Source organism: Sitophilus oryzae, unplaced genomic scaffold (assembly GCF_002938485.1).
Source record: "Sitophilus oryzae breed Bouriz unplaced genomic scaffold, Soryzae_2.0 scaffold_489_pilon_pilon, whole genome shotgun sequence".
NCBI classification, from domain to species: domain Eukaryota; kingdom Metazoa; phylum Arthropoda; class Insecta; order Coleoptera; family Curculionidae; genus Sitophilus; species Sitophilus oryzae.
Genome location: NW_022147072.1, coordinates 449,247 through 467,173, shown reverse-complemented (window position 1 = coordinate 467,173; position 17,927 = coordinate 449,247). Strand labels below are relative to the sequence as shown.

The 17,927-nt window shown below is 32.1% G+C and overlaps 4 protein-coding genes across 4 annotated transcripts; 2 read left to right on the top strand and 2 right to left on the bottom strand.

Moving 5' to 3' along the window:
- Positions 1-1,539: 1,539 nt before the first annotated feature.
- Positions 1,540-6,404, bottom strand: LOC115886455. Its single transcript, XM_030905611.1, has 2 exons — positions 5,843-6,404; positions 1,540-1,876 (listed from the first exon to the last, which is right to left on the bottom strand). The coding sequence occupies exons 1-2, from the start codon at positions 6,374-6,376 to the stop codon at positions 1,544-1,546; spliced, it is 867 nt and encodes a 288-aa protein (XP_030761471.1). The 5' UTR covers positions 6,377-6,404; the 3' UTR covers positions 1,540-1,543.
- Positions 6,405-6,696: 292 nt separating this feature from the next.
- Positions 6,697-7,348, top strand: LOC115886457 (mitochondrial import inner membrane translocase subunit Tim13). The gene is made up of 3 exons (XM_030905614.1): positions 6,697-6,909; positions 6,973-7,041; positions 7,100-7,348. The coding sequence occupies exons 1-3, from the start codon at positions 6,811-6,813 to the stop codon at positions 7,196-7,198; spliced, it is 267 nt and encodes an 88-aa protein (XP_030761474.1). The 5' UTR covers positions 6,697-6,810; the 3' UTR covers positions 7,199-7,348.
- A 7-nt stretch (positions 7,349-7,355) lies between these two features.
- LOC115886454 (bromodomain-containing protein DDB_G0270170-like) lies at positions 7,356-9,862 on the bottom strand. The gene is made up of 3 exons (XM_030905610.1): positions 9,403-9,862; positions 9,300-9,347; positions 7,356-9,243 (listed from the first exon to the last, which is right to left on the bottom strand). The coding sequence occupies exons 1-3, from the start codon at positions 9,484-9,486 to the stop codon at positions 7,882-7,884; spliced, it is 1,494 nt and encodes a 497-aa protein (XP_030761470.1). The 5' UTR covers positions 9,487-9,862; the 3' UTR covers positions 7,356-7,881.
- Positions 9,863-10,650: 788 nt separating this feature from the next.
- LOC115886456 (mitochondrial import inner membrane translocase subunit Tim23) lies at positions 10,651-12,012 on the top strand. The gene is made up of 5 exons (XM_030905612.1): positions 10,651-10,836; positions 10,909-11,149; positions 11,201-11,370; positions 11,460-11,571; positions 11,899-12,012. Exons 1-5 carry the CDS (start codon positions 10,761-10,763, stop codon positions 11,906-11,908), a joined length of 609 nt encoding a protein of 202 aa, XP_030761472.1. The 5' UTR covers positions 10,651-10,760; the 3' UTR covers positions 11,909-12,012.
- Positions 12,013-17,927: the final 5,915 nt, after the last annotated feature.

The following is a 17,927-nucleotide window of genomic DNA, read 5'->3' as shown; positions in this document are numbered from 1 at the left end:
CGCTATTTAAACCCGTGTATTTGTAGATATACAGGTTGTTAATCTGTTAAATCTGTTTATTACTCGAGGCAAGAGCTTTATGATTGAAATATGGCAACCTTGGCCCGCTCGTCGATAGACGACGCGACGCACAGTGCTCCACTTAAATGGGCAATGTGGACAAAAATCGAAACAATGCCTAAAGTGTTGTTTGTTGTTGGTGGTATTTATTAAAGGATGTATAAAAACTAGTAAAAATAAGATAACCCAAAGAGAGATCTGTATTTATCTTAAAAATAAGTAAAGAAATTAAATATTTTGTTGCATCTACAAAATTCTCAAGATGTGTTTACTTGGAAAACAGGTCTTGTGATCTGGATGAGCAGCATTCAAAACTTTTCATAGTAAACAATATTTTCGCTCGTAAAGATCTAAATCCAAGACCAATGCTACAGTTTTTTTTCTGGAGATAAACAGTATTCTGGTTGGGGTAAACCTCGGGTTAACTACTAGATGTTGGACTTATGCTCTCCGAAAAAACTTAACTCTTCTGCTGGGGTAGACCTTATGAGATGTGTAACTCGTCGTTTCTTAGGTTTTATATGATACTTCACTAAATGGCTTAAGGGGCCTTCTCCACGACAAGTTCCTGGCTGATGGAGATCGGCATCTTCTCGGGCATTAAAGATCTTGCCTGATAGTATGAATTTGCAATTAAGCCAAGAGTGGTATTTGTTCATAAAACATGTTTAATATAATGACAAGTTTTTAATTTACTTTTCACGGTCAGAGAAAAAAAAACCTCCCCATTTTTTTCTAAACTCATCTGATTCTGAGCATCGGAAAAGACTTCGTAACTTAGTAACAACCAAATTTTTTCAATAACTTTCGGTACTTTTTCATTTTCCTCGTAATGGATTCACTCCTCCACTAAACTAATATTTTTAATGATGCATGAGCCTACAATTATTAAAAAAAAGCCAAAATTAGTGTAGGTGAAACTAGTAAGAAGTTTGTATAAAAACTCATTGTTTACCCTTAAATGCCTTTAAAAACACAAAAATCTCAAGAATGGTTTTGGATGTATTTTACAGTTTTTTGTAACACAGACGAAGAATGCACCAAGCCTATATTTTTAGCTGTCGGTCTTACAGTACGTCTGCTGAATCTGTGTCTATGAAAGGAATGCGGACAAAAAACATTTAAATAAACAACAATATATTTTATACGTCGACTTGACGAGTACGTCACCGCAAATCGCTCCGCCCACTCATTTTATTGGCTACTTGCAAATTTGTCGAATTTTTATTGATGAGACGCGTCCTCTAATTTTTTACGAAAAACATCGAGAGAATATCGTTTCCCCTCTCACGGATACCCCGTAGCTATAGAACGGACAGACGTACTGTACTTTATTTGCTTGAAATTACATAAGGGGATTGGACAATAAAATTATCAATTTATTTAAGATTGTCTTTATTGTCAACAAACTTTCTAAAATGTAATTTTCTATAATATATAAAAAGAACAGAAATAAAACATTTTTAGTTAGTACGTCTGGATATTAATCAATGTATTCTAAAACATTTTTAAGTACATTTGGAATTTTTGTATGTAAAACTCTATTAATACTCTCGACAGTATATCTAAACTGTACTATCAAATTGGAATCCGAATGTATCCCAAAATGAGAAGACTTCTGCAAGATTATTTTACTTGTGTATAATAAAAATTCCAGGATAGATACTGTTGGGCAAGTTAAACAGTCGAAATCTTCATTTGCTTCAAAATAAGACAATATATTCTTTAATCTCCTTAGCAGAAGGCGTAAAACTGCGTCTTCAAAGACAGGCAGGCTTGCAATTTCTGTTATAATTTTGCTTATAATACAACGGATCTACAAAACATTGTCATTATTAATGAAAGTAATTATGCACTTAAACCGTATATAATTAATATTACCGTATAGGGCATAATTTTAAATTAATTAAACAAGTCTCAAATTACAGGCAATTAGATACATATGAAAGCATCAAAATTAATAAATGTAAAAATAGTATGAACAGAGACAACGATCCAGTTCCTTTCAGTTCTCTGTTCCTACCATAGAAAATAACCTAACGGGTTCCTACTACTCCATGATACAAGAAGGTTAGATAAGATCCTTGGCGGTCGCAAATCTGTTCTCCGCGCGCATGACGTCACTAGGGTAGTAATTTTCTGTTAAGCTCCGCCAATTCCATGCGCAATATCTTCTCTCAAAAGATCCCCGGCGGTGGCAAATCGGTTCTCCGCGCACATGACATCACCCGGATAGTAATTTTCTGTTAAGCTCCGCCCACTACATGCGTAATACCCTTGTAATACCTTATCTAACCCTCCTTGTATCATGTTACTACCGGAAATTTAATTGTTACACTCGATGGGCTCTGACTCGGTTGGCTAGATCTTGCCACGCCCACTCGGTACCCACTGAGCGAGTATATAAACGTTCAAATTGTAGATTTTAGTTCAGTCGTGGTTCAGTCCATGGTTCAGTCTTGTCAGTCTTGATCATGTGCTGATGATGATGCTAACATGGTTAACGAAACGCGCGTCCAGTGTAAAAGTGTTTTGGTGTATTGTGGCGATTTAGTGTTTTATTTTGGTGTGTAACACCAAAGTTTCCAACCCCAACTGTAATCAAACAGGGTGTTCAAAATTCTACGCCAAACTTTCTAAAATATAGAATAACTAGCGTGTTATTCCGCGACTTCGTTCGCGTCGAATTAATAATTTATAATGGTGATTCAAAGCAGGAAAGCAAGAATTTCCATTAACATACAAACTGGATAAAATTTTCTCACATTTATGTCAGCATGAGAAAAAACAATATGGCGATATTATTATATAACTTGGTAATATTTGAGAGGTAGTTTCATCTCGTTGGAATTTGACTTTCGAAAAATCCGTTTGCCAAAAATAAGCTTTTTACGTCAAGCAGAATCGTGATTAATCAATTACCCAACTTTTTGGAACACCCTGTATGATTTTTAAAAAAATTTCAAAATATGCAAAAAAAAATTATGCGTGTCCAAGAGTTTTCTCGAAAGACTAACCGTGTTTTTAAATAACAAATATTGTAATATTTGAGGGGCGTTTTCATCCTCTTGGAATTTGAGATTCGAGAAACACCTCCTTATCGAACCTCTACACCCCACAGTCAATCCGTTTGCCAAAAATCACCTTTAAACGTCAAGCTTAAGCAGAATCCTGATTACTCAATGGTCATATTTTATGAAACACCCTGTATAACTTTTAAAAAATCTTAAAATATGTAAAACAACAAAATAAAATATACATGTTTACGCAGAATTTCTGATTACTCAATGGTCATATTTAAAAAATAAACACCCTTTAGATTCTAGTTCACTATAGAATTCGAGTTTCGAAAAATCTCTTCTTATATCGAACCTCCACACCCTAAAGTCAATCCGTTTTCCAAAAATCAGCTTTTTACGTCAAGTGCTTTAAGCAGGATCGTGATAAATCAATGACCAGATTTTTCGAAACACCCTGTTACATTTTGTAACATCTTAAAATATGTTAAAAAAAAAAAAAATAAAATATACGTGTTTAAGCGTTTTTTCAGAAACTTGATCGTTTTTTAAATAAAAAATATTGTAATATTTGTGGGGTGATTTCACCTTATGGTTTCACACCCTTCGAACTGGAATTTCGAAAAATCCCTTCTTATCGAACCTCTACACCCTAGAATCAACCTGTTTGCCAAAATTGAGTTTCTTACGTTGAGTGGTTTGAGCAGGATCGTGATTAATCATATCTATACTAATAATTTAAAAAAAAAGACGAAGAATAATATATATATACTGATACATAAAATCCTTAAGTCACTTAAGGATTTTATATATCAGTATAGATTTTCTTCTTCTTTTTTTTTAAATGGAACACAATGTAAATACAAGAAAAATCATTGGGTGGCTTTGATAAAAGTTTACTATGGAAAATGCCATGTGAAATATAAAACTGCGAATAAAACTCTGCGAAACCGTTAAAAATTTTGAAATATTCTAAATACAAAAAATGTTCATTTTTAATTCTCCATTTACTAAAAAATAATATACAGTGTGTTCCATTAAAAAAAAACCAAAAAAATTTATTTTATATTTAAGAAAGTTTGGCGTAGAACTTTGTATGATAAGATTACGATATTTATAGCAAAGTAAGTACAGACCATCTAACGTAAATACATAACATAATTTTGACTTCGGGACAGTTCTTGTATTTTTAATAATTTTTATTAAGAAAGGCTGACTTAGCATTATGGACTTAGGATTATGTAAAGTGATCTGAAAGGAAGCCAAAAATGTAACAATATACAGGGTGTTCCATTTAAAAAAATCAACCCGATCCACTCACACCTTCTGAGTCACCCTGTAGAAGTTATAATATTTTCCTGAAATACATCCTAGTACATGCTTTAGGTTAACACTTAAACAAAATTTCCAGTTTTTTTTATTCTAAGGGCTACAGATTCCTGACACACTTTTGCCGGACCCTGTATACAGAGGGCCCTGTAATAGTCCAGCGTCGTCGGCTATCTTAGCTATGTCCTATAATAATAAAAACTTAGGAATTTTGTTTAAGTGCAAACCTCTATACAAGTATACTCTGTGCCTTAAGTTTGTATTAAATGTATTTTAGGAAGAAAATATATTTTCTACGGGGTGGCTCAAAAAGCGTAAATGAACTGGGATTATTTTTTAAATGAAACACCCTGTCTACTATTGCATTTTTGGCTTCCTTTCTAATCACTTTGCATTAGTGAAGTGTCAGTATCTGAGTAACGCGATTTTGGGGCGGTATTTTTGTATTTCGCTCCAGCCGTCGCGTCGCATCGCGCTCCTATATTATAGAGTCCCGATTTCATCCCTATCGTGAACAGAAACAAGAATGTCGAATAATTATAATACCTACAATAACATTTGGGTTTTAATTCTTCATTTGAATGAATATCAATTCAGCACAGAGTAGATTATAGTTTGTCCAGCGAAAGAAATATGAAATTAACGGTTTTCTGTCATTTCAAATATACACGCACATATTTTCTTTCTCCTTCCTTGGTTTCGTATTCTCTCTCTACACTCTACACTGTCTACACACACTATATTTGACACCCGTGTATATCTAAACGAGTTTTTATAATATAACATGTAAAATACGACAACTGGATATGTGTCTATGAAAGGAATTTCAAGAATGCATACACAATATTGGAATATGATCATTTTACTACAGAACAAATTTGAATCAATCGCTAGCTATGTATATGCCAAACGCCAAAGAGTCCACGTTGACTTGACGAGTATGTCCTGGCTATAGTTGCAAATTTGTCGATTCTTTATTGACGGGATGCGTCGTCTAATTTTTTACGAGAAACATCGATTAAAACGGTAGTAGACCTAGCTTGGAGAACAGTACAGTCGTTATCTGTAAAACAGTTGCGCGATTTTATTGATTTTTTTCTTCATTTTTTCATTTTATAATGATTATATATCTCATTTACGCGGAAAAACGTTGAAAAAATAAAACTGATTGGGTAATTTTGAAATTTTTTTCTAAGTAAGTAATGTTATTCAAATATCGAATAAAAACGGCGTTACCGATGGCTATGAAATGAAGATCGCTGTCATTTTATATGTAAAATTATATGGGGAATGTCATCTATGTGCATTTCCAAGCCAACTGAACGGCGTTTTTTTATCATACGTATACGGTATAAGAATATTACTTAATATAAGAAAATAAACAACAAATACAAAAAGGTGCTTTTTACAAATAAAAGAAAAGTAAGTATACTAACCTTAACATTGGTTTGATCAATAGAAAAGTGGCAGGACGTTAATATTTTGACCAAGTCGTTTGCAAAATGAATGACAGCTTCTTTGAATAATTTTGTTTCCAAAAGTACAACTGCATTAGAAAATGCAAAAATCGCATCTTTCAAATTCGAAAAAACATCAAAAGCATCCATCATTTCATATTCAAGAAGCATATTAATTATATATGTTAAACTATCATTAAAAAGTTTTAGCACGCATGTATTTAAATCATGCTCGTTGCAAATGCGATATTGAAGTATTGGAAGAATTTTATTTATATCAAGGAAATAATATTCTGTATCCTCTGTATTTTGGTTTATTTGAGCAAAATCTAAAATAACTTTCATATCCTTATCTAGGCCCCGACTCATTTGCTTTCTTGTTATTTCCAAAAGATGTGAAATAACTTTGAGGCAAGTTATAATGTGTTTAAATTGAATTTCGCCTTGCTCTTTGATCTCGTGTTGAACTTTAGGCACCAATTCGAGAAATTGAAACACATTTTTCAGATTCATATTGTTTAAAAAATGTAATTACACAATTTAATTTATCGATCAATACGAAGGACGTTACGTTTAAAATAAATATTGATTTCTCAATTGTTTCTTGTAACATGATTCCTTTTAATACCGGTCAATATAGGAAATAAATATTTTAAAATAGCTTAATATTTATGGGATGATTATTTATACGTGTTTTATTTAATTTTCTCTCTATATATATAACATAAAAATCTGTATTTATGTTATATTTAGTTTTTTATTTTTTAGTTTTATAACGGTGCAATTTTCAAAAAATTAAAAAATAGAGATCCGTTAGCGGAACAATATACACTCCTTTTCACTTTTTACATAACCTTATTTGAAGTTAACCTACAAATTTTATATCACGATTATATTTTTTAAAATATTTCTTAAATTAAAAGGGTGCTTATATTTAAATTACAGATATGGATAACTTATCTAGTTTAACAGGAGCCCAGAAAGATGAACTTATGGACCAAGTTAAACAACAAATAGCAGTTGCAAACGCTCAAGAACTTTTGACGGTACATTTCACCAAATATTAATTTTATTTTTATTCGTACCTTTTTCTATCTTATATTTTTTAGAAAATGACTGAGAAATGTTTTAAAAAATGTATATCTAAACCAGGAACATCTTTAGATAGCTCTGAACAGGTATGTTTTATACAAACGTATATAATAGTAGGTGGGATGTAATTTTGCTATTTTATAGAAATGTGTCGCAATGTGTATGGATAGGTATATGGATTCGTGGAATCTTGTTTCTAAAGCTTATAGTATGAGAATTCAACGAGAAAGAACACATTTGTAAGGCATTTAAACTGTACAAAATAAAATGTTAATCTGTTTTGTAATCTTAGTCATTTTTACTTACATTAAGTATTGTATATAGGCATATTTTATTATTTGCCTCCTTGTTTTATTTAATATTAGCGAATTTAAATAAATTTACAATGTATGATATGATATTTTATTGTTTAGAAATAAAAACACTTTATTTCTCATTATGTTTATTACAAATAACTTAAGTCCATTAAAAAAATCACAAACTCTTAAGGCACACATAAAAAAAATAAAAATTGCTAACTGATTAGTATCTAATAAGTACTGAAAATAAAGGAATGTTAAACCGAACTATGGCACGATAACGGCTTATTATTGATATGTATATAAATAAGGAGAGACTATCTTTAATAAATAGTTTTAGCTATTACAATTTCCTTTGTATAAATAGGTTTACAGAAATTGATAATCATTTTTATTTCTTATTCAAGAGCATGTAGTATAGTTAACATTTCAAGGCACTTCCAAATCTAATATGGACAGTTAAATTTTAGGCACAATTTTTTCAACTATCTGAGCAATACTGTAATAAAAATATTAAAAACAGATAATCTTATAGTTATATAAATGTAAAGCAGTATTACATATATACGAGTATTTTGCTAACTAGTCACAAATTTGTTCTTATAGAGTACTTTTTAGCAAAACATATTATTCAGAGAGTGAGTGCTCCATTATAGAATTTCCATTTTCTGTAGTTTTTACTATATCTTTTGACATATTGTTCTCTACCCCTTTAAATGGTATTATTTCACTTGACATATCAGAAGTATGTGGTTCATCAATAACAGAAGATACTTCAGATTTTACATGAATCGATAAACTATTTTTAGACTCAACTGATGGTATACTAGAATTACTAATAGAAATTTCATTGCTATTATTACACATAAAGTCTTCTTCATATTCAGCCTCCATATGAAATAGTTTATCCAATTCCTTTAAATTTGTTTTATCTTTAAAATCTTTATTATATAATGATGGCAAAATCTGATTCTTTAATTTAGTCTTATTACTGACTGGAAGGGGAGGTAGCTCTACATGACAACCTATAGTTTTCGGCCTTTGAGGTACATATTTTGTTTTTTCAATTTCTATTTTTGCTTTAGAAAGTGTTATGGATTCATTTATATTATTAACATTTAAGTCACTCCTAGGCACTAAATTAACTGCCATCTCTGTTACCTTTAAACTTGAGTAAATCCCATTTTCACTATCCTCTGCAATAGAACTAGTATCTTCGTATGTATCATCTTCATTTACAGTTTGATGTATTTTCAGATTTGCATTATTATCATTCGATTTATTAATATCAATGTGATTATTGTCAGGAATATTAACTTCAAAAGTTTCATCAAGATTAAATTTTTTCTTGCCTAGCTCATCTGTCACATGTTCTACATTAATTAATTTTAAATCATTAAGATTTCTAGTGTTGTTAGAATTAGAAATATTTGAATCAACTGCTGAGCTACTATCTTTGAAATTTTTTTCTTTCACAGTTTCTGGTGCATTAGATTTTACTTCATTTGTATGTCTAGTATGTTTACTAATATGACTATCAAGTGCATTTACATCAAAAGTTGAGTTTAGCTTCTTCTGAGTTTGTGTCGTATTTGAAGTTATCGTAGGTGAATTACCATCCATTTCAGTCTTCTTATAGCTGCTATTGATATCTACTGATTCATCTTTAAAGCTGCCACTAATATTATTGTCTAAATTCAAATTTATATCTAAAACATTATTTCCCGCTTGAGCAATTTTAAGAAGATGTTGTAATAAAGGAACTGTGGATTCTTCAATATTTCCTAATCCTAAATCTCTTGCAGTTTTTTGTCTACCTTCATAGTGATAAATACTATCTAAATAAGATTCAGGTTCGTACACTGATATAGTAAACTGAAGGTTAAAAAATTCTAAAAATTCTCTAACCAAACAAAACATTATTCTTCCTTCTGCTGTTTCAAGATACGATTGAACTCTTAAATTTTGTAATGGTTGATGTTTACTAAGCTAAAAACAAGCTATATTTTAAATTCTTATATTAATCATTAGCTACAAAAGCTTACTTTCAGATCTTCATCCAAGGCAAGAAAAATACTTGCTCTAAGTTCAGCCTAAAAAATAATATGAATAACAAACAATAATGAACATAAATGCTATTTCTCGTACCCGAAGTTTTGCTAAACATCCATTCTTTTCTAAAGTTTGAGATACCAAATCACGTAATTCAACGTCTTCCTCTATTGTTGACATAGTTGATATTCTTTTACTAAGTTATTGAAAACAGAATTATGCTAACACATTACTAAACGTTTTAAATATCTAAATAATAACAGAGATAATAAGAACAGATCTTCAAACAAAACGAAAAATACTAGGTACTAGGAGCAATTTAACATAAATACAGGTGAGGTGAGATAAAGATCATCAAACTTTTTCATTTTCTACCTGATCGTACAGCGGTTGTCAAAAGTTTATAGGTAAAAAAATAGGTATTTAAGTATTTATTTCCTTCTCTGTCACTCACAGGAAACAACAATCCTGAAAAGGTTGTATAATTATTATTATTTATATAACTAAAATTGGGATTAGTTAATAAACATCAATTTGAACAATTACTCAAAAAGATTAACTATCTCATAAAACTTAAAAAGCAAATCTTTAGCTAATCTGAAAATATTTACATAGAGCAGAGAGAGAGAGAAAGTAAAACTGCAGCTATATACCTCATTATAAATAGTAGTGGGAAGTTTCTGAATAAAAAGTTTGTTGGTAGGTGTTTCAAATCAATGTTTGAAATCATTTCAAGTTAAAAGGAATAAAAGTAACAATTTTTTACGTATATTATATAGAATACATTTTATAATTTACAAATATGACATTTATTTTATTTATGTTTAGATATGGTCTTCTGGGAAGAATGGCTCTTTCGCAATTTACTGGTTTCTGTTTTTTTCTTCTTAATTATTCTTAATAAATTGAAAACTGCATCGGGACTCACTCCCATATTAAGCAATTGAAGCAAGCTCCTAAAACATTTTGAAAATCTCTGGTATTTTACCTAAAATGGTGAATTTAAAAATTAAAATTCATTCACGTGACTCCTTTGGCCAATAATAGTCGAGTACTGATGGAAAACGGGGGAATAGAAATTAAAAAATACAACAAATTTGTATTTAATTTCAATATGTACCTAAAAATATCTTTGTCCATATGAATTCCTGCTAATTCTGCTAAATAAAGAAGCTCATCTTGATGTGGTCTTAGTTGTTCCATTGTGTGATAACTTTCAATAACTTTTGAAGGCATTTAAAATAATTTTGCAGAATTTATACAAACAAAAACATTTCAAATTTCAAATACAAATGTCATCACAATGTCATCTCTTTGTCACCAATTTGTCAAATGTCAAATATCACAAGTCAAAATGTCAACTGTCATCTGTCAGTCTGTCACTTGCAAATAAATTCTTTTTTGTATTTTCTAGAATAAAGTGCTAAATTTTACATCTTTTTAGGTAAATATATATGAAAATGTCTCTAAATGAAAATTCTGATGTATATTCTGAAAAAGATAGTTATAAAACTAACAGTAATTTATCAGGTAATAATTTATAATCATCATATTAAAACGTTTTCTAACCTTAACCTTATATAATATGTTGATATGTCTTAGGTCAATTTAAACCCTTCTCATCACCATATTTAAACTTTGATCCTGGATATATACCACAAACTCAGCCAGAATTTATATTTTTGGACGGAGGCAGCAAACAGAGAGGTAGATTTGAATTGGCTTTTGGGCAGATTGGTGGATCATGCATGGTTGGAGCAGCATTAGGCGGAGCTTCTGGTTTTTATAATGGTCTAAAATCTACAACACTCGCTGGTCAAACTGGAAAATTACGAAGAACACAGTAGGTTTAATATATTATTCTCTATTACTATATCTACACGAGTTTTTTAAGGTTAATTAATCATGTAATGAAAAAAGGCAGTGCCACTGCCAATACTTTTGGATCCGTAGCTGTAATATATTCTGCGTTTGGGGTACTCCTGTCATGGGCTAGAGGCTCCGATGATGACCTTAATACCATAGTAGCTGCCACAGCAACAGGGCTACTTTATAAATCTACAGGTGAGTGATATGATACTTGATATACAATAATGTATGATGATACAAAATAATAAAACACTATAAACATTAACATTTTAAATCACTTTTAGCTGGCTTGAAAAAATGTGGAATTGGTGGTGCAATAGGATTAGGAGCATCAGTTCTTTATGCTTTATGGAATAACAGAGACAGGATATCAGATTTAGGGCATTATAATCCTGCGTAAGATGATTAAATATGTTACAGAACTCTAAGCTTACATTAATAAAAAATAAGTATGCAATGTAGCATGCTTGAAACTTTTGTTGGGATATATTAGATCTGTAAAAGCTAACTGGTATTATCTAGCTAAGACAGATCAGAATCGTCATGTGTAGTTAGGAATGTTCAATTGCCATTACCTAGACTGGACTTTTCTAACTTCCGATTGTAATATGTGCTGTGATCTCTGAATAACTGTAAAATAGAGAATAAAATCATTAAATTGTTGTTTTTTTGTTGAGTGATTTTTATAACCATATATATTTATTAAGTTTTTTATTTTGACAGGCAAAGGTAAAAACAGCTTGAGGAAGTACATAGGTCAGGGAAAAGGCAGTTATCTTCTTATTGTACATAATAGATGGCATATTTGTATTCTTATAATAAATTATTATTTTCCAATTTTTTGAATTTTTGATAGTTTATAATACATACTATATCTGATCTTGGAGATTTAAAAAATATGACTGCTTTTATTTTTTACTTAGTGAATATCATGCAGCCATTATTTCAATGTCAAATCATACTGACTGTATAATACCTTTATAATTAGGGTCAAGAGGACAACAAAGAAGCAATATAAATATTTTTTTTAAAAAGTAATACAGTTTTTATAATTGAATGAATTGAAATTTAATGGGATAAGCAACAGACGGCATCCCTAAAAATGATATTCTAGAGACTTTAATGATATTCCTAATTCTGGGCTGCTGAAACATTACACCGTAATTCACGTTATTTTTTCGTTGAAGTCGGTAAAATATTAGGATTCATTTATAAAGTAAAAGTATTAAGAATTAAGACACTAACAGGTTATTGGCCACGTAAATAGACCATTCTCCACTTAATAAGGCACCAATTACTGCCAAAATTTCTTTGCACTTTGATTAGAATGTGTGGTATTTTCATTTTCCATAAGTGAATATAGCCGCCCATACACGCAAAGGATTTTTAAAAGATTTATTCCGCCGCGGTCTTTACCTGCTCTCATTAATATCTGTGCGTTAGTGCACTACCCCGGAGAAATATTGGATATGTGGCAGTCCAAGGGCGGTCCCGATTATTGTGAGTTCTAACCTAATGAAAGATCAGATCTGCGCGTTTGTGAATACCAAAATATCTGTACTCGATTATGGCGATCTGAACGACCGAGTCGGGAGATACGAAATGTCATAACTGGACTGCGGGACTAATCACTTAAAAATCCCTTGCGTATGTCGGCGGCTATTGGTCAGAATTTCGATTTTTTTACTGCCGCGTGCCATCTTAAATCAGTGTTTAAAACGTGCGCATAATAAAGCCGCGTACACATCAGGCGCGTGCGGTGCATGGAAGCGGCGCCGCGCTTCCCTATACGTTGAGACCAAGCTTTTTAATTAATAATTCATAGCAAGTAATATGAATCTAGGTAGTGGCCCATCGAAAACGTTCCGCAAGGCATAACGGCCAGGGTATTTTTTTTTCAAAAAATCCAAAAACACGTCAATTTTGTTTGTGAGGGGGACAACTTTTGCCCCAAAAATGATTACAAAATCTTCAACCCTCTAAGGAGGCGGGTGGAGTGCTATACACTTTACTTTTTATGTGTCCCCATAGAAAAAAGTCTAAAGGAGTCAAGTCGGGTGACCGGGGGGGCCACTCAATTGCACCCCTTTGTCCTTTCCACCGACCGGGAAAGTTATTGTATAAATAACACCGTCTTGTTGAAATATTAGTTCCGCTTCAACGTATCCAGGATTGTTCTCTAAGATGTCAGTTAGGGCTGGGTTGATGGTATTTTCTAGTAAATCCAAGTACATATCACCTGTTAGAATTCCAGGAAGAAAAAAGGACCCACAATAGAATTTCCACAAATACCAGCCCACAGGTTCAATTTCTGAGGGTTTTGGGTGTGCACCTCGAGAAAAACCCTGAGGTTGTCCTGAGCCCAGTACCGACAGTTGTGCCGATTAACTACACCGTTCAAAAAGAAAGTACACTCATCCGAAAAACACACATTAAATAGGAAATTATTATCATTCGCCACTCGTTCACTCATAGTTTCACAAAATTGCAAACGACGATCAAAATCGTCTTCGTTAAGTTCTTGTACCAACTGAATTTTGTACGGGTGGAACTTGTGTTTTTTTAATATCCTTTGGACACTTGTACGATTCACGCCGGTCTCATTGGCTAATTTTCTTGTACTCAGGGTACTATCCATGGCAACTTGGCCCAATACGAATACTCCATAGCTTCATTTACTACAGGATTTTCCCTCTGCCTCTTTTTATTCATAACGGAACCAGTTTCGCGAAATTTTGCTACTCACTCGCGAACAATTTTGCCATAAAGGTGTTTGTCAGTATGGTGTTCATTGAATATCTGCGCAACCCGATTGCCACTTTCATTATTTTTAAAATAAAGTTCGATTATTTCCACTCTTTCTGCAAGTGAGTACACCATAATTGTTAAAAAGTTTAACGATATTGAGAAGAACTTCAACCGCTTCAAGTCACAGTACAGCTATCTAGCAACTACCGCTCGTTGCAACTACTGATCGTTCAACCTTCTGGCAAGGGAAAAAATGCGTAAACATCTAGAAATAATAAGAAAAAACTGCAAATTACATAATTACATTTACTCTGATAAATATTTAAACTTTTCAAATTTCAATCCTTCATATTTTTTCAATGACTCGACCGATTTTCAAAAACGAAGCGGGAAAGTATAGAGAATAGAAAGCTCTTTTCATTGCGGTACCACTTCACCCCCGTTCCCATTTGAAAAAAGTTGGGGGATGACACCCCCGCTTAGAGAGTTGAAGATTTTGCAATCATTTTTGGGGCAAAAGTTGTCCCCCTCACAAACAAAATTGACGTGTTTTTGAATTTTCTGAAAACGAAATTACCCTGGTCGTTATTTTTTATGCAGAACTATTTATGCAGAACGTTTTCGATGGGCCACCCTGTATGTGATCTGTTAAACATATTTTTCGACTTTTTTTTATTAACTTTATCGAATCGCTTCCCCTTGTATAAATTTCATCGCACGCCACTGGTACACATCTGAACAAACGAACAGAATGAGCATTTTGAGCCGAACGAGCATTCATTCCGGCGAATTGTGTTTTTTCCGCACAGAACCGCATGAGCCTGCATTCGGAGGCGCTCCAGTGTTTGTGTCCGAATTTAGTGAGAAACATGGAACATTTAGGAATAGCATAGTTATTTATGAGTTGCCAAAGAAAAACAAACGACGACATTGTACTAGATGGTCTTCACAATTATATCTTCAAAGAAGTCGTCCCTGTTCAGTTTTTCAGCAATTTCCCTCCAAGCATCTTCTTTTTTAATTTTATTGAAATACAGCTCATGTTTAACTTTCCATAAAATAGGCCTTTTCTCAAATTTTTTGATTAATTGTAAACACCTGTCTTGCGAAAAATCCATGTCGTACGGGGCCGTTCGGTGTGTGTTTTTTATACGCTACTAAAAACCCGTCCAGATCATAGTCTGAGCACGAATTTCCTTTGGTGGACCGACAACTCTCGGATCAGCTGGCGCACCGCATGAACGTGTTCGGCGCAGTGCGTGCGTCCGTCTACATTTGAATCCTCATTCGGCACAAAGTGCTTATTCGGTTCGTTTGCTCAGATGTGTACGCGGCTTTAAGCACATCTGAGTATCTAAGTATTATTAAGTATATTATAAGTATTATAACACATCTGAGTATCTAAGCAAACGAACCGAATGAGCACTTTGAGCCGAACGGGCATTCATTCCGGCGAATTGTGTTTTTGGTTTGGTTTGGTTTGGAGGAGGCGCTCGTGTTTGTGTCCGAATTTAGTGAGAAACATGGATCATTTAGGAGTAGCTAGTGCTGCGTTCATAGTTATTTATGAGTTGCTAAAGAAAAAGAGACGACGACGTCGTACTAGATGGTGTTCACAATTATATCTTCAAAGAAGTCGAGATTGGAGCCTTAACAGTTCTTTTTTATTGCACGACATCCGAAGCGACGGCGATGGCAGGCGATTTAAAAATTTCATAAGAATTTCAGAAAGCGATTTTTCATTTCTTCTAAATGGCATTAAGGACAAAATATCCAGAAGAGATATGTACTTCCGAAAGGCGATTCCGGCAGAAGAACGTTTGGCGTTAACATTACGGTTCCTCGCAAGTGGTGATTCTTTTACTAGTTTGCAGTATATGTGGAAAATATCCAAACAGCTGATATCCGAAATAGTTTCTGAAGTCTACCAGGCTCTTTGCTTTTTCTCGCCGATAAGAACCCTTTTATCGCTATGTTTGTACCCTAACCGCTGACTTGAGAGCCGGAGATTACCGGGTTCGAATCTACACTAGAATATAGCACTCTATGAAGAAAAATATAAAGAATAGTTTTTAAACAAATATTTTTATTTATAACATACACAGCTGAAAAAGTGCAATAAATTTAACACTACTAAATAAATAAGGAATGCAACAATATATTTTAATAATATAAATATAAACAAAATGTATAAAGTCAATTTTATCTTATAATATACAATACAATATCCTTTATTACAATGGAACTCGTATTATTTCATATTGTCCCTAGACCAGATTACAGATTTTTTAGCTCAAAGCCTTTTAATTTTCAAAGCTGATTTTATTCACATTCATCAGATAGTGAAAGAATGCTTTGGTATTATAGTATTGTGCCATATCTGGAGAAAATTTAAACTACAATTAATTGTTTTAATACCTATATCACAATCTATATGTAATATAAAAAAATAACATTTTTATTCAATAAGTGCGAATTGATAAATAAAAAAGTTTACTATGACAGATTATTATTTTTAATAACACTGTATTTGAATTTCAATTTTTGTTATCAAACAAATAAAGTTGATTAGACGATTATTGTTAGATAGCACCAAATATAGTTATATGGAATCGCATTCGTTGAAAACTCTGTAATTCGTAATTGCAAATTTTATCACTAAAATAATTTTAAAAGGGTGTTTTCTGTATATTAACAAGTCTCCAATAAGCTGTTATTTCAGTATTAAAATTAACTATAGTCTAGCCGTTGAAAGAATCTATGATTTCGACAGTTGACATCAAAAAATTGTCAAGAAACAATCACCTTTGCGATAAAATACACAAACTTGTCGTGAAAATCTTAAAAACTTATTCTAAAATCGTAAACTCTTTCTCTACACCAACTACATTGATAAAAACACGATTATTAACTACTTAGTGCTATCTAAAATATAATTATTATTGTCTGCAGATTTTTTTTTAACTATAGTTGGTACCGTATAGATAAACAACAAATATTCTTGACAATATTAGAAACTCCAATAATAAAGTAAAATAGAATTTCGGTTACTAATTTGTTAATAATATTGACGTAGAAAACATGATGGACTGAGGTAGAAAAAAGTATATGAAATTATTCTAAAATATAATAAGAATAATAAAGGCAATACAAAAAAGTATGAATCGATATTAAGCAAATTAAACTTCTATGCCCATTTTCCTTCTATGGTAATATACAGGGTGTTTCAAAAAACATGTGCTATCTCTCGTGGGGAGATTCCTCACGTAAAAATAACATTTATTTTTCATATCAACATAGATCTGATTCAGCTTTGTTTCGTATCTACAGGGTGTTAACGTCTTAATATTTTTTCGATTTATTATAATTTTCTTCCAGGTACTTCTAGCGTTTCGAATGAAATTTTGAGGGTAAAAGTTACTATAAATGTTACATATTTTAAAGCTAAAAAAGTGTCCACATATTCACCAGGGACGTGCATATGGGTTATCACTGGAATATTTTTCTAAAAAAAGCATGTACGCCACTGAGTTTTTTTCTCTTGATATTTTGTCGATTTCGGCCTCCTTGATGAGATAGACGTAATTTTATTAAATTGCCTTGATCCAAATCTAATAGCAACATTTAAAACATTTTGCGAGAGTTTTAAATAAGTACTCATTGATTCTTCGTCAAAAAATATGAAAAAAAGTTCCTATAAACATGTTTATGGAAATGTATAGTTTTAGAGTTACAGGATGTTAAAACATTTTAAAATTAGGTTTTTTTGTAATTACTTTAAATACCATTATTAGCCGACCATACCAATAGGTATGGTACGCTATTAAGATCGGCAAATTTTTTTTTCTTAATTTCACTCAAAATGAGTTATTTGGGTCATAAATGACCTAAATACAAAATATTTTCATGGTGTCTGTCTGTCTGTCCGTCTGTAACACGATAACTGGAAAACCGCTGAACCGATTTTAACCAAATTTGGCACAAAAATACTGTGGCACCCAAGA

Bases quoted from the DNA above. Each gene is read 5' to 3' on its own strand.
- LOC115886457 (XM_030905614.1), top strand. From the start codon at position 6,811: ATGGATAACTTATCTAGTTTAACAGGAGCCCAGAAAGATGAACTTATG. The intron at 6,910-6,972 runs GTACATTTCACC...TATATTTTTTAG, and splicing joins ACGCTCAAGAACTTTTGACG to AAAATGACTGAGAAATGTTT. The intron at 7,042-7,099 runs GTATGTTTTATA...GCTATTTTATAG, and splicing joins CTTTAGATAGCTCTGAACAG to AAATGTGTCGCAATGTGTAT.
- LOC115886455 (XM_030905611.1), bottom strand. From the start codon at position 6,376: ATGAATCTGAAAAATGTGTTTCAATTTCTCGAATTGGTGCCTAAAGTT. The intron at 1,877-5,842 runs GTTAGTATACTT...AATGTTTTGTAG, and splicing joins TTGATCAAACCAATGTTAAG to ATCCGTTGTATTATAAGCAA.
- LOC115886456 (XM_030905612.1), top strand. From the start codon at position 10,761: ATGAAAATGTCTCTAAATGAAAATTCTGATGTATATTCTGAAAAAGAT. The intron at 11,150-11,200 runs GTAGGTTTAATA...GAGTTTTTTAAG, and splicing joins GGAAAATTACGAAGAACACA to GTTAATTAATCATGTAATGA. The intron at 11,371-11,459 runs GTGAGTGATATG...AATCACTTTTAG, and splicing joins GCTACTTTATAAATCTACAG to CTGGCTTGAAAAAATGTGGA.
- LOC115886454 (XM_030905610.1), bottom strand. From the start codon at position 9,486: ATGTCAACAATAGAGGAAGACGTTGAATTACGTGATTTGGTATCTCAA. The intron at 9,348-9,402 runs GTACGAGAAATA...ATTATTTTTTAG, and splicing joins GATGTTTAGCAAAACTTCGG to GCTGAACTTAGAGCAAGTAT. The intron at 9,244-9,299 runs GTAAGCTTTTGT...GCTTGTTTTTAG, and splicing joins CCTTGGATGAAGATCTGAAA to CTTAGTAAACATCAACCATT.